Below are 15,196 nucleotides of genomic sequence, written 5' to 3'. Positions count from 1 at the left end.
CTACCTATCTATCTATTTAAAAACAAATAAGGATAAATTTAAATATTTTTATTTAGTAGACACATCACAAAAACACCATGACAATTAAATACCAGTATTTTTGTTGGATATTAAGTTTTATTTGACAATGACAATGCTGTAATAGAACTCAATGCAACTGGCAAGAAATATAGTCTTTTACAAAATCTCCTGAGAATTCGCCGTGATTCCTTTCAAGCACATGAATTTTCTTCACAAATGCTCTTCCGTGTGTTTCCAAGTTCTTCTCATTCTTTGTCAGCCAAATCATTTTGCTCAAAATACCTTTAAATGGACAGAAGCATTTATAAGGACACCTGCACATATTTCAGGAAACACTAAATCTGACTATAACAGCACCATGTCAGTTACCTGGCAACAATACAAATCATCAAGTTAAGAGCTGACAAACGATCATCATCTTTGCTCTCCTGGAAGAGAAAAATAATATGCGGTCTATTTTAGGCAACCTATTTTAGGCTGTCAACAAACAAGCCTTCACCTGTGTGACTGCAACAGAAGCCAGGGAGAAAATAATGATACCCCGGCTTTTAATTCTGAGCAAACCGAAAAGTGCATACCAGATTGGCACGCACTGCAGAGCACCGTCTTGCCAACTGTCTGATAAGGGAATGTGCTTCAGGAAGCAAAGGTTTCTCAAGGCACGCTAGTAATGCATAAAGCCATCTGCCCTGTGAAGATAAATGTGCAATGCACAGCTAAACTGAAATACAGTTTAAATATACCATTCAATTTTATAGGGAAAAAATGCAAAATAAAAAATTATATATAATTTTGACTCTAAATATATCAATGTATATTGGATGTCACACACAAGAGATATTTAACTTACCAACTGTGGTACGAAGTCTCTCTCCTCAAACCAATTAATTAAATATTCTAGCACAGCTGAAATGGTTGACTGAAAAGGGAGTGCAATGAAACGACAATAAAGATTAGAATCTGTGATTTATATGTGAATAATAATCATATCTGCAGTTACCTGGTTTAGTTTGCTGACAATGCTTAGGAAAGGTGGGAAACCAGTCTGATAAAAAGAGATTGAGGAACATCAAATCATGGCAGAATGCTCACATTTGGTAATAATAATTCTACTCAGTGTAATCTACCATTATCGCAGTTGGTAATCTTATAAGAAAGGGAGGGTGTATTATTATTACCTTAATGTAATCAAGACCAGGGTTAACTTTGTCTTCTTCTTTCAGCTGGATGTCAAGACAAACATTCTCACCCAAGCAGAACCTCTTCCATCCATCCTCATCCTCCACTTTGGGCTGGTGAGGAGAAAACTACCTTTAAAGCATCTTTTCATCATTTAATCAAAATTACAGTGTCTGAAGGTATTACAGGACTACTTTTAATGTATGTTTTATGTAAGTGTAATATTAATGTCTGTGTAATGCAATGTTTATGTGGGCCTAAGATATATCCTGTGGATTGAGGGTATGCAACTGTTTGATGACATATTAATTATTCCACATTATATAATTGCCAACATTTTAGACTCAGTCTAACACTAGACTAGCATGCCATATCATATAATATTATATTGTGTCTTCTGTCCAGATACAATTTGCCTTACCATGACAACATTATCATCCAAAAACTGAGATTTCCAATGCTGACGATGCTTGTTAACACTCTGAAAAATAAAGAAGAGTCATTTTATTAATTCTTAAGTAAAAAGCAAAAAGACAGACATTGTAAAAGCACCTGTACAGGTATAAGTTATAATACCTGTCTGACTTCTGAAAATTTGCTGACTTGTTGTTGCTGCCATTTCAGGCTGGGAGAGAACCCCTGAGGTGCAGCCAGACAACCTGTGATCTGTGAACAAATAAAATAATCAAACAAATATGAAAAATTATTACACGCATAAGTTTTACAATTTAATAGTCACTGTTCACTTTTCACACTCACAGACGCATTCACAGATTGTTTCTTCTTCAGCTTCTTCGGATCAATTTGTGCCACAACAACATCTGGGCACAGAGATGCTTCCCTCCTGTAAAAACAATGCAACTGTATGAATCTTTACAATAAGCGTCTAAAAAAAGTCCTGTTGAAAATCCTGTTTCGTAGACATATTAACAATTTTTCCTCAAAGCACACCATATAACTGAGGGTTTTCCCAAAACAGTATTACATTTTTCTTTTGTCTTCACTTGGTTTTGTACTTTATAAATATTCTTTTAATTTATAATCTACCATCTGCTCTTCCAATACGAGTAGAACTTCATATTTACGTACGCACGTATGTAAAGCACAATGGTGCTCCAATAAAGGTCTGCTTGGGTCTGTTTTAATACCTAAAAGAACTGATGAAGAATGGCTTTACTTACTGGACCTGTCTGAGATATTCTTGAGGGTTTCTGGGCGGCTCGTTTGAGTTGTATTCCTCTGTGTCGTAGGACTCCACAGGCAAAAGTCTAGGCATTAACTCCTCTACGTCTGACTTCATGTCTCTGCTTTGTTTTCTATGCGCGACCATCAAGAATAAATCAACACTCACGCGTCGGTGCTGCACGTTCTTCATGTGCTTGTCAACCTCTCCATTTTGAAAACATTGGCCATGATGACGACCAATAGACGCGACGGTTACCGTGGTGACTCTTATTCTTTCTCTACGATACAGACGGAAAACGAGTAGTGACATCTGTTGTTTGGGAGGAATAGGAAAAATGTGAACAGGATAGTACAATACAGAAGTTAAAGATTCATTTTCAGTTCTGTGAATGCAGTGTATTAGTGTCAGAACTGTACGTTTGAAGTGATTTTGGCGGCGTCTTAATAACTTCAAGGAAAATATTCGTTCACGAGGGGGCCACAGTGTCAGCAACGTTGCATTATGTTAAATAGTGAAATGAAACCAAACATTTAAATGTCCACCTTATTTATAGACTGATATCTCAAATGCGGTTTGTGCCGCTGACAGAACTTCAGACTCTGCAGACCTTTGCTCAGTCAGATACTCCTATCAGTAATCTCTTCTTTAACACGGCAGCAGAACTAAGTGAGCTGATGTGTTACCCATGTGCATCTTATTTTCTTCTATTTAGCCTTTCTTGTACTAGAAAGAGCACTCTGATCTGTTTTACTCACTATAATGTAAAAAGTTCTGTCCAGTATCTTATTAATTGATTACAAGTGATTGGTATTACACTGATGAAAAACATTAAAAAACATTTTTTAATTAATCTTTCATTAGCATCAGTGGATATATGAAGAACCTTTAAGATCCTTGGAACCTTTCAATTGCACAAGAGTTACTTTTGTACTACTATTATAGTGGTGATTTTCTTTAGGTTTTTAAATGTACTTTAGACAAAGTAAAAATGGTTATTTTAAGAACCGTTCGCTAAATGATCCCTTGAGAAATAAACAATGGTTGTTGATGCTTTTAGAATATTTTCTGTATTCATATTTTTATGTATTCTCAAAATGACTGCTCTCTTAGTCTCATGGTTATAATTAAATAATAAAATAAATAATAAAATGAGGCTAGTATTTCTTATGCCTGTTTTATGAGATTTACTCACTATAATATCTCAATTAAAATTCAAACAATGTAAAAATACTACTGCTTGAAGTAGTCTAATATTGTGAAACCTTATCTGTTTGAATGTGGCTTTGGTTCAGTGTGAGTTTGTGATGTGGCGTGTGTTGATGTTAATGATTTACTGACAGTAACCTCTAATCCAATCTCCGCTTGTCAGACTGCGATCTTCTTGGATTGTCTCATTCTGTAGCAAAACTAAGGGAATGACATTTCGCCGGGACTTTGCTTGTCTTTCCCTCTGACTACTGGATCTGGAAATGTACATAAAGGAACTGATCTAATGAGATGAAGGGAACTGCTGGATAAATCCAAACATGGCAGCTGTACATGCATTCATTTTGTTTCATATTGTCTTTGGTTTTTTACACCAGGGTTTGGGTTTGATTTCAGACTACAAACTATGTGGAGACCCCGAATGTGAAAGTAAGATCATCATTTATGCTCATATACTGTAAAAGAAAGACTGAGACTGTGATGTGTGTTTATTGCAAAATTATGCGATTCACGCTCAGGTTATTGCTTTCTTATCTTCTAATTTTTGTCCTTTTCTTCAGGCATGATAAGTCGAGTGCAAGCGCTTAGAGACAATAATGCTAAAGACTGCCGCTTTCTAAACTTCAAAAAAGGGGATATCATCACAGTATACTACAAACTTACTGGAAAAAGAAATGATCTCTGGGCAGGAAGTGTGAGTTATTATTTAAAAAAATTGTGCTTTAAACTGACACTATTATTAGTTAATTTGTTTAATAATATTCACAATATTTTGCATATTGCAGATAGAAAAGCTGTCTGGATTGTTCCCAAAAGATGCCATAAAAGTTGATCAACTCTTTATTGATGAAAAAAAGGAAATCCAGGTGCCGACCCAGGTAATGTACTTCTTCAAAAAAGTGTTTAATGAACTTTTAAAAAAGCTGTTTTGTCAGGTATCCAAAAGAATGTGTTTCATGTTATTTGCCTACATCAGCTGGTTTAAACTGATCAAATTAACCTTATTAAATAAACCAAAACATTAAGTTACAGCAACAAAAACTTGTTTCTGATAATCCGTTTCACAGATATATGCCATAATATGGAAGAAATGATCTCTTACAACTTCCATTACATTAGAGCCATATTTGAAATCAATACATTAGATTACATTTGCATCTTTAAGTCTTTAAGAGGTAAAGCTGATCATTTTTGTACAAAATCTGACTCAAATAAGATAATAAGCATAATTAATTGATTTGGTAAAAAGTCTACAAACAATATAAATATTAATCTGTGTAAATTTCTTTTCTCAGGAATATGACTTCATCTGCTTTGATGATAATGGTTTAGTGATTGAGCGCAGCAATGAAATTGATGATCTGGAAGATTTGTCACAAGATATCCAAGAAAATGATTTCAATGATGTCCAAGATAAACCTACTGAAACAGAAGAGAGTGAACCAAGACAGATTTCTGTTAAAGATGTTTCTGATCAAAACAGTCCCAAGACAACAGAAAAAGGTGGGTCTTCCTGGATAGGCTCTGCTGTTAGTGGATGGTTTGGTGAGAATGAACAAAGCAATGATGAACCACAGGAAGAGTTAAGTGAAGTATCCTTCAAAAGCAGAAAAATTGTGATGGATCTTGATGAGAACCGTGTGGAGGAGAAGACGAATTCTGGAACTTTTGGGTGGATCAGGGGTGAACTCACCAATGCTTTTGGGTTTGGAAACAAGGATCCAAAAATGGATACACAGGACAATATTGAGAACCCAACAAATGATGAAGATACTTCATTTCAGCAGTCTAGCTCCTGGATAAGTGATGTCTTGGACTTAAGTGAAGACAATTCTAAAGATGTGACTAAACATGAAGCTGAGAAAGTAGATGAAAACACAAACATGGAGGATGAGAGCATTCTTAAACCGAGTCAGAACTTGGATGTTGTTGACAACATACAGAGAGATGAAAACAACCCAGATGACAGTGTGGAAAATAAGGACAGTCCTTTGGAGGACAGAAGAACTGAAAAGGAAAAAGAAGAGGAGCAAGCAGGGTGGTATGGAAATATATATAACAGAATAACAAACCTTTACAGAGAAGAGCAAACTAAAGATGATGAGGATGATGGAGGCAAAGTCAGTTTGTCAGAAAGCCCTGGATCTGCTGTAAATACTGAAAACATTGAAACCAAAGTTTCAGAATCAAGTTCTCAGTCCATATTTTCAGTCAGTGGCATGACATCAATGCTTAAGCTTCCTTTTCAGGCAGACACAGCAGTAAAGAGAGATGAGGAACAAACAGAAAAGAAAGAAGATCCAGGTAAGGAAGACTTTGATGAGGAACAAAATAATAATGAGGATCAAGAAGAAGGAATATTGACTGATATTGATGAACACGACTCAAACCCAACAGACATTGATGTACTTAGTGTTGCATCTGATAACGTGGAAAAACTAGATGAAGAATCTAATATGACAAAGGACAGCACAGAGTCACAAATCCTTGTGATAAATTCAGCAGATAATTTAACTGACAAAGTTCAAAGAGAAAACATTGCTGACATTTTCGAGGGACAGGTGGAGCAAGATACAAGCTATGTGCAAAGTGATGAGGAAAAGACAGGAAAGGAAGAAGATTCAGGTAAGGAAGACTTTGATGAGGAACATAATAATTACAAGCATCAAGACGAAACGGTGTTGATTGATATTGAACAGGATTCAAACCCTATAGACACTGATGTACTTATGGAAACTCAGTCAACGTCTGATAAAACCACAACATTAAAAGATAGAATTGCTTCTGATAGCACTGAACACCTAGATACAGAATCTAATATGACAAACGACAGCATAGATTCACAAATCCTTGAAACCAAGTCAGATAGTCAGGCACCAACTCAAGCAGATAGTTTAAATGAAGAAGTTAGAAGTGAAAACAATGCTGATATTTTTGAGGGAAAGGTGGAGCAAGATACAAGTGATGAGCAAAGTGATGAGCAAAAGATAGTAAAGGAAGAATATCCAAGTAAGGAAGGCTTTGATGAAAAACAAAATAATTACAAGGATCTTGATGAGTCCTTTGAGCAAGACTCCAACCCAACAGACATTAATGTACTAAGTGAAACCCAGGCACAGCCTTTTAAAACAATGGCTTTAAAAGATATCATTGCATTTGATAGCAGTGAACAACTAGATGAAGAATCTAAAATGACAGAAGACAGCATAGATTCACAAATCTTTGAAGCCAGGTCAGCAGGTGATTTAACTGAAGAAGTTCAAATTGAAAACAATACTGATGTTTTAGAAGGAACTGTAGAGAAAAATACAAAAGATGCAGAAAAGACAGTAAAGAAGGTAAATTTGGGTATGGAGGACTTTCTTGAGCAACAGAATATGAAAGATATATCAGAAATATCAGAAGTTGTCGTGCAAGAATCAACCACAAAGGATGTTGATTTACTTAGTGAAACACAGGCTCTCTCTGATGAAACAATGACGTTAAAAGACAGCATTACATCTGATGAAATTAGAGATATAGTTGGCTTTTCCAATGAATCTAACACCCAACGTGATAATGAAGTTAAGTCTGCAAATAATACAAACAATGAAGTTATTCAGAGCACAAACAGTTTAAATGATTCAGTCGATGACATTTCAGAGGGCAAGTTGACACAAAGTCTGTCCGATCAAGGCAATTTAGACACTATCAGACAGCAAGAAAATTCTTCTAATGATATTAGCACAGATCCTGTAACTGGTGTTAATACATCTGAACTCTCAGATTTGGATATTCAAACAGATACTCAGTTACATTATGAAAAAACACAAGAATCAAATGTTGCGGATTTGTACACTGAATCTCATATTAAAACTCTCAGAACTGATCAAAGCATGAATGCAGACGTAAATACAGAACCAATTATGGATGCATTATCAGAATATAATAATGAAAAACAATTAACTGAAGGCAACCAAGGTATATTGACAGAAAATGATGAGTTAGTTACAGACAGAAAAGATGAATTAGTTATGGAAAGAAATGAGGCACAATTAGATGAAGTGCTACCAAAAGACATCACATTTCATGAAGAAAAGTTATCAGATTTAAAAGCACATTCAACACAAATGAGAAAAGAACATGAATTGGACAAAAACATAAATCCTCTTGATGAAGGATCTTCTCTTGGAGTAGATGAACTTACTGTAACTAGTGAAGAGAATCAGCATTCAGAGCATGAGTCTCTGGATTCATCTCTAAACGTCACAGATTATGAGATGGATAATACCAGCGAACCACATCATGAATCAATGGTGATAGAAAACTCAGGTATAAGTATTGTTACGGATACTGATTCAGTAGGCAAACACGATGATGAGGTTGTAGTTCATGTAGAGCAAGAGGAATCTGATACAGTTTCCGAACCTACAGAGAATTATTTTGAAAAAAAAGAGAAACAGGATGACACACAAATGTCAAATGAAATTCAGACACTGGAAACACATACAAAAAGCCCATTGCTTAACACATATAATGGATCAGGTGTTTTAGAAGATGCTGCTCACGTTCCCACTTTACTAGAAAATGCATACATTAATAATATTCCTAACGCTGTGCCTGAAGACCCAGATGTCTATACCGCTTCCACAGAAACAGAACTGGCAAAGGAATTCTTCTTAAAGAATGACGCGGTTAAGGATGGCAACATTAATATCATGCATGATCAAAATCAAAGTGTTGAGCACAAAGAGGAGACTGACACTGCAAATAATGAGCATCGTCAAACCGATTCAGAAAGTGTCACGCAAAGGGAGGAAAGTGACACAGGTGCCATCTGGGATCAAAGTGGTGATAGTGACAAGGCAGTGAAGTCAGAAGATAAAGAAGAACATAGTGATGAAGAACAGCATGGTAGCCTTGAAGTTCAAGACAAAAAAAACGTCAATCAACCTACAGAAACCTATAAAGAATATACAAACTTATATCCTCATCTGAACGAACAGAATATTGAAGATCTTTTAGATTTATTCGGAGACCAGAAGTTATTATGGCTGGATTCCAAAATGGCAAATGTTAATGCAGGTCAAGATAATGATGAAATTGATGAACTTAAACAGCTGTTGGATTACCATATGAAGATGAACACCAAACTGGGACATATTAAACAAGATAATGGTTTTCCTGGCAAGGATAATGCTAAAGAATACCCAGCACTACAAAAACTGTTAACCCTCTTATCTTCTCTAAGAAAGAAATATTCAACAGAGATAACCGATAACAGTTTAGAAAGCCCAGGTACTGATGATTCGTACTGATCATTTTCGAAAATAATAAGAGCATGAGATAATGGATTTCATAATTTTGGTGAATACTGCATGGGGCAAAATCTGAATTGTGATTTTATTTGAATGATGGTAATGTAAAAGTTGTCTGATTTTCTGTAAAGTTCCCTCTCTGTCTTCACAGGGATCAGCGAAGATGACTGTGTTCATGAAGCATGTCTAGATGTGAATACACAAATCTCCACAACAGAGGTTGAAAATAATGAAGTTATCGAAGACAGAACTGATATAAATGACTCGGGCAATCCTCAAAATGAGCCAGTCTCCGAGGAAAAGGACCTTTCAGCAAATAGAGTTAATGCTGAAGATGATCAGAATGATGAGCAGGATATACAAGAGCATGAGGATTGGACATCTTCTGAAACCAAGAAAACTACTTTGCAAAACCAAGGTTTTATCTCTGAGGAGTATGTTGAAACACAGAAAGGTAATCATATTTTTTGGACTTATTATTTTCTTTTAAAATGATTCGATCATATTAAAATGTAACTTTTCATCATTTGCCTTTCCTCCTGTTTGTCCAGACACATGAAAAGCTAGCAGTAACATTTCACACATTACATTTACACAGATTGTAAAAACATAAATGTGAATTTTGTTGCTGTTGTTTTTATGGCAGGTGAAGGGCAGATCATCAGATTTCATCAGGTGGTAGTCTTTGTTGAAGTAACTATGAAGGAACTTGCATCTATAGTGGACAAGGTGAGCGTCTCATGAAAAGTAGCCTGTCTCATGTTTTGTTCGTTTTTTCCATAAACTTATTTATTTATTTTTTAAATCTATCATTTGAACAAATAAAATCCCTCAATGTAATGTAATATTTGTATAATGTGTATAATGTAATATGTTTTACTTTTATTTGATATTTAATTGATTAGCAGGCTATAGTACAATTATTTTATTAGCCTATTATTATTGACGTTTTAATTAATGATGTTTATCTTAGGTCAAATCGGTGTTTGTACACATTCCCCAAATTTTTCAATTTCTGAGGCCTGTGTTTAAAATATATTTTAAAAGCTATATTTTGTATTCTATCCTATTTGTGGAAACTGCCGACGACTACAGTCTATTTTCTGTCTTGACATATTGCCAAAAAGTGTCGTATTTTGCAGGCAAGGCAAGCTGATTGATACTGAAAAACACTTACTGTCTCTACTACTAAATAACCTATAAAACCTACGTAGGTAATAAAAAATAATAATTAATGCAGACACAAAGATTGTTAGTAATTTTGAGTTGAGTTGAATCCAGACTTGAGCTGCTCAACCGGTCTCTGGATCAATGACCTTTGTTTATTGATATATATTTAACTGACACACCCACTAATGAAACGTACTTACCCATATTTTAAACTATGACGTCTCGTAACTACCTCATGACAAATATTTGTGCGTGTGCGCTTGCTGAATAATTTCTCAGTCTCGATACTGTCTCTTTAAAACTCGAAACGGAAAGTTGTGGCATTCAGCAATTGGTGACGTGTGGTAGAAACCATAGTATTTGTGGGGGTGTTCGGTTTTGTGGATTTTACGTTTTTCTCGTAACATCAAAATATTATTATTTTATGCAGCAACATTCACAATAATATATTTTAAAATAAATATTTAAACAAAAAGCACTGAGGTTTGGTCGAAATATTTGAGACGTAAAATCATACGCTTTACAAATTCTCCCTAAAACACAAGAGTGCTCTCTTCCTCTCAGCGCAGTGCGCACTAGCAGTCAGAGTAGAACAGCATCCGGCACTATGGCATAACAACAGATAAATTGACAGATTATAGAGTATAGAATATCTCAGTTTGAATATAATCATGGCAGAAGAATTTAAGGCCGAGGCTGTTGTCACAGAAGCGACTGACATGAAAGGAGCGGCTAAGATTTACTACACACTTGCCGTGGAGAAAATCAAAGATGTATGTGGCACAGTGTGTATGATGAAACGGCGTTAGTATGTATGGCAGCTGTCAGCAGGTGTCATATATATATATTTTTTTCTATTAAGTCAGTTATTGTAGTAGACATAATTAATTCTAGTAAAGTATTTACTAGTGTTTAATTTGACGTATACTCTGTAAACCGTTTAGTATTAGGACATATAGCTGGTTAGCATTGGAGCATCTGGTACTGTACATGTTGCTAATTTAATCTTAAATTACCATCGACTTTGTGTGATTGTGTTAAAGTTATTGATTTAAAGATCTACAATGACCTCATCTGGCATTGTTTACCATTTTATGACGGTTTAGCTTTAGTGTATTGAGAGCTGTGTATGTTGTCTTTTTATCTTATAGGGACACTGGTTTTGGTCAGTTATTGAAAGAGGAGGACGTCGGTTTTTTTTAATCTGTTTTAAAACGTTTTAATTGTACATTTGATTTCTTGACTGTAAAAATTATGTAACCGTAGAGTTAAAAGTGCTAACATGTTTTTTTGCACAAATTTGTAATATTAATATTTATTATTGCTGGTGCTTTTAAGAAATAACAATGAACATTTATGTGAAAGTACAAAAAATATTGTCTGTGATCATGTGAATGTGGTTTTAGGTTTGTAGAACATCCTGTTTAAAAGCGGCTGTCCACTTTTGTATATATGTGTGTGTGTGTGTGTGTGTGTGTGTGTGTGTGTGTGACAATGATGATGATTAAGAAAAGCCTTATAATGTGAAAGCTTGTACAGATGTTTAATTTATACTTTTTTTTTCTTGAGAATTCATATAACAATTTAACTTCTGTGTTTTAGTTGTGTCATCACTTCCTGATGATATCCGGCCTGGTCCTGACTTATATGGACTGCCATGGGAAGCAGTGGTTTTCACTGGGTTTTTAGGTTTCTTCACACTGCTTCTCTTCAGCTGCAGGTTCATTAATTCTGTAAGTCATGCATTACTGCTACATAAAAACACATTTATAAGTGTTACCATTTCATTTAAATCAACCTTTTATGTTTCGTTCTGCAGATCAGAAGTCGACTATATGCAAGTGAGTTTTTCTATCTCTTTATTTGCTTTAAGTAAATGCACATTATCTGTTTTAATTGAAAAGTACACTCAACTGATCTTTTCTGTTGATTTGTTTGCAGGTAAAGAAAAGCAAATGGCACAGAAAGTGGCTGAACTGCTTGATGAAAAATGCAAAGTGCTGGAGACATTCAGTGAAGTTAAACAGAAAGTGAGAAATGCTTTTAAATGCTTTAAACGCATAATATACATCCGGACTTGTATAAATGCACTCTCCCGAATCAGTCCATCTAAACAATGTCTGTCTGTCTCAACAGTTTGACAAACTAGAGTCTACACTACAGAACAATGGCATGTCTGCACAAGCTGCAGAAAAAGACAGTTTAGAGGTAAAATGGTCATTATGGTCTCAAATCTTCCTGAAAAAAACGTGCAGTTAAGTACTGATGTTAATAAATGCGCTAGTTACATAATTCGATTATTCTGCCCTCAGGTGGCGTCACAGAAACTTGAACAATCAAATGCACAAATGAAAAAGGAAATAGAGAGGCTGCAAGAAGAGCTGTCCCAACAAAACAAAGCAAGAAAGCAACAAGAGGATCAGGTGATGTTGTCATACACACAGATATACTCACTTTACATATCCAAATTACCCGCTTCATTCATTCATGTTGTCTGTATCTGTCCTAAAGACTGTTATATTTGGTTTACAGCTTGCTGAACTCGAGCAGATTTTAAGAAATTTAGAAGAGGAAGCTAAAGAACGAAAGTCCCAGTTGGAACAGGTATTGACTATATATATATATGTGACGCGTGTTTCAGTCATAATTCAACATTTTAAGTTAACATTTTAAGTTATCCGTTTGTTCTGTAGGACAACACAACACTGAAGATCCATGAGATTAACACAGAGCGACTGCAGAAGAACCTGCAGGCGTCCAAAGAAGAGCACGCAATGCTGCTTGAGAGTAAAGCACAGGTGAGATCTGTGCTAGGGTGCTCTGTTAGAAAAGAAACGCATCAATAAAATCACCGTAGTGCAAGCCGGTTCAGGGCTGATTGCCTAAACATACACGTAACATGGGTGCCTATGTGTTCATCTCTTACAGCTGGTACAGGAGGCAGAGGACTGGGGTGAACGTCTCGGTGAGCTGGAGGAGGAGATGAAAATGTGTGAAAGATCTCACAGCGGCATGCTGGAGGACTGTGCTAATAAAGATGATCGCATCAAGGTAAAAACACAATTACAGCAAGACTTTTTCAGAAAATATTTCTTCAGTAAATGTATGTATTTATTTATGGTCATATTAATGTATGCTTGTTGATTTGAAAAAAAAAAAACATCTTAAAAAATGTTTACTGAATTTAGACATTTGATCAAATTTTACTGAAAAGTACTTGAAAACAGAAAAATGATTAATTATAAATTGATGGGGGAATATATCAGTCTGTGACATACAGTCTGGTGCACAACATTTCTAACAAACTTTTCTTTTTTTTTTCTTATATCAGTCACTGACAGAGTGCCTTTTGAAGATGCGAGATTGGGATTCTGAGGACGAGAGCTGCGTTGATGGCAGCACTAATACAGCTGGAGCTGAGAATGGAGACAGTTCAGGTACAAACACTTGAGGTGCATTTGGGAATATTGTTAGTTTGATTTGAAGTCAGGTCTTGAAATATCATCTCGTATGTTTTGTTTTTTTTTTGTGCTTGCAGATTTACATCAGAAGCAAAAAGTACAGAAACTTATTGAAGCAGCCAAGGTATTCCTGCTTGAATCTGAAACCTAGTGAAACACCTAGATACCACATATGTCTGCCAAAAATGCTGTCAAGTATGGCAGCTCACTGGGGTTTGAAGTACAACCCTTATGTGTCGGATTAAATGAATAATGGCTGTCTACATCAAAAATATGCAGATAGGCTGCTAACAGACATGATGCTGTAGATAAGTTCAGTCCTCCTCTTTGTCACAGATGAGTGCAGACTTGAAGTCCATGGAGGAGGATAAGAACAGAGTGTTCGCCAAACTTGCAGATGAAATAAAAGCCAAAGAAGATCTCCAAGGTGAAACTGCATCCACTAGAGTTAAAACAGCTGCTAAAGCATTAACCTTTTAATTGGATAAACTATTACATTTTGATGGATTTTTAGAAAGACGATGTGAATTATTCATCCATAGTGGGTATCTTTTAAGCACGTTATCGCTTGATTTGTACTTTTATCTTGCTGAATTAATCATAACATCACAGAGTGTTTGCTTCCCTTCATGATTTTATAGGAAAACACCTGCTCTGCAAATATCATAAGCAATAAAAGTGGATCTGATTTGCTTTGGCCTGATTATTTCAAACACGATCATTCAGACTGTAAACGAAGACTTGTTTTCGTGTTTCTCTGCGTTCTCAGAGGGGATCAAACAGCTTGAGGAGCAGAAGGAGGCGTTGGAATCGGAGAGTGCCAACTATGCTAGCGAAAGCCAGAAACTCCAGCAGAAACTCCAGATCATGACTGAAATGTACCAGGAGAATGAACTCAAACTACACAGGTTTGGACTCATTATACTTTGTAGTGTCTTTTCTTTATTGGAAATTGAGATACTAATGCTAATAATCAATGTCTTTCTTGAACTCTTGTTAGGATGTTGACAGTGGAGGAGAAGGAGCGCTTACAGAAGGAGGAGAAGCTCAACAAGGCAGGCAAGAAGATCAGTCTTGCTGCAGAGGAACTCAACACTTACAGGTCAGAGCAACTTGTATCACACGCATGAGGAAGTTAAGTTAAGTTTGGCATGTGATAAAATCAAAGGAAATGGTCTCTGAGGAGGGCAGGAAACACAATGCAAAATGAGCGTTCACTAAAACAGGAAGTTTACATTATAGTCTCTTTCACTGTGTTTATATAGACAACGAGCCAAAGACCTAGAAGAAGAACTGGAAAGGACTTCACACGCCTACAAGAATCAGGTGACATACTAATAATGCTATAGAGTTACATCTCCACATGTTTAATATTGATAAAGGTTGTTCAGTGAAACATGCTGATGATGCCCATACTGAATTTAATGTTTATTTTAATGTTTATTATAGCCTGTTATTATTTTTATACAAAATATACTCAAAATGCTTTCATATAAAAAGAAATTTCTGAAACCTCAAAATGCATATGTCAGTTGATGAAACTGATAATAGATTTTGGAGCTGACATTAGGGGGAGACATACATCCTTACATCCTCAGTCTATCGTTATGATATTGAACTATATGACTGATATGAGGATGCATAATTCTTGATTATTATTCACATATATATATATA

General features: G+C 35.6%; 2 protein-coding genes across 2 annotated transcripts in view; one reads left to right on the top strand and one right to left on the bottom strand.

Moving 5' to 3' along the window:
- Positions 1–97: 97 nt before the first annotated feature.
- On the bottom strand, positions 98–2,628 carry LOC122361577 (gem-associated protein 2-like). The gene is made up of 10 exons (XM_043262382.1): positions 2,382–2,628; positions 1,960–2,044; positions 1,777–1,866; positions 1,622–1,681; positions 1,200–1,313; positions 1,022–1,066; positions 872–940; positions 600–710; positions 391–449; positions 98–303 (listed from the first exon to the last, which is right to left on the bottom strand). Exons 1-10 carry the CDS (start codon positions 2,573–2,575, stop codon positions 267–269), a joined length of 864 nt encoding a protein of 287 aa, XP_043118317.1. The 5' UTR covers positions 2,576–2,628; the 3' UTR covers positions 98–266.
- Positions 2,629–3,885: 1,257 nt separating this feature from the next.
- The window catches only part of LOC122361938 (melanoma inhibitory activity protein 2-like), a 17,038-nt gene continuing 5,727 nt past the window's right edge, over positions 3,886–15,196 (top strand). Inside the window, exons 1-20 of the mRNA XM_043263165.1 lie at positions 3,886–4,021; positions 4,153–4,286; positions 4,378–4,470; positions 4,888–8,869; positions 9,041–9,343; positions 9,536–9,622; positions 11,662–11,792; positions 11,879–11,900; positions 12,001–12,089; positions 12,196–12,267; positions 12,372–12,482; positions 12,592–12,663; positions 12,753–12,857; positions 12,988–13,110; positions 13,391–13,496; positions 13,598–13,644; positions 13,857–13,947; positions 14,290–14,428; positions 14,521–14,622; positions 14,786–14,846. Coding sequence (XP_043119100.1) covers positions 3,913–4,021; positions 4,153–4,286; positions 4,378–4,470; positions 4,888–8,869; positions 9,041–9,343; positions 9,536–9,622; positions 11,662–11,792; positions 11,879–11,900; positions 12,001–12,089; positions 12,196–12,267; positions 12,372–12,482; positions 12,592–12,663; positions 12,753–12,857; positions 12,988–13,110; positions 13,391–13,496; positions 13,598–13,644; positions 13,857–13,947; positions 14,290–14,428; positions 14,521–14,622; positions 14,786–14,846 — 5,979 coding nt within the window. The 5' untranslated portion in view covers positions 3,886–3,912. The remainder of the gene's footprint in view (positions 4,022–4,152; positions 4,287–4,377; positions 4,471–4,887; positions 8,870–9,040; positions 9,344–9,535; positions 9,623–11,661; positions 11,793–11,878; positions 11,901–12,000; positions 12,090–12,195; positions 12,268–12,371; positions 12,483–12,591; positions 12,664–12,752; positions 12,858–12,987; positions 13,111–13,390; positions 13,497–13,597; positions 13,645–13,856; positions 13,948–14,289; positions 14,429–14,520; positions 14,623–14,785; positions 14,847–15,196) is intronic.

The sequence above is a fragment of the Puntigrus tetrazona genome, chromosome 17, assembly GCF_018831695.1.
Source record: "Puntigrus tetrazona isolate hp1 chromosome 17, ASM1883169v1, whole genome shotgun sequence".
Lineage (NCBI taxonomy): Eukaryota > Metazoa > Chordata > Actinopteri > Cypriniformes > Cyprinidae > Puntigrus > Puntigrus tetrazona.
This window is presented reverse-complemented; position numbering and strand designations above follow the sequence as displayed.

Excerpts from the sequence above, each read along its gene's own strand:
- LOC122361577 (XM_043262382.1), bottom strand. The coding sequence starts at position 2,575 with ATGAAGAACGTGCAGCACCGACGCGTGAGTGTTGATTTATTCTTGATG. Across the intron at positions 1,314-1,621 it reads TGGATGATAATGTTGTCATG|CCCAAAGTGGAGGATGAGGA; the intron begins GTAAGGCAAATT and ends TCTCCTCACCAG. Across the intron at positions 1,067-1,199 it reads CTGGTCTTGATTACATTAAG|ACTGGTTTCCCACCTTTCCT; the intron begins GTAATAATAATA and ends TCTTTTTATCAG.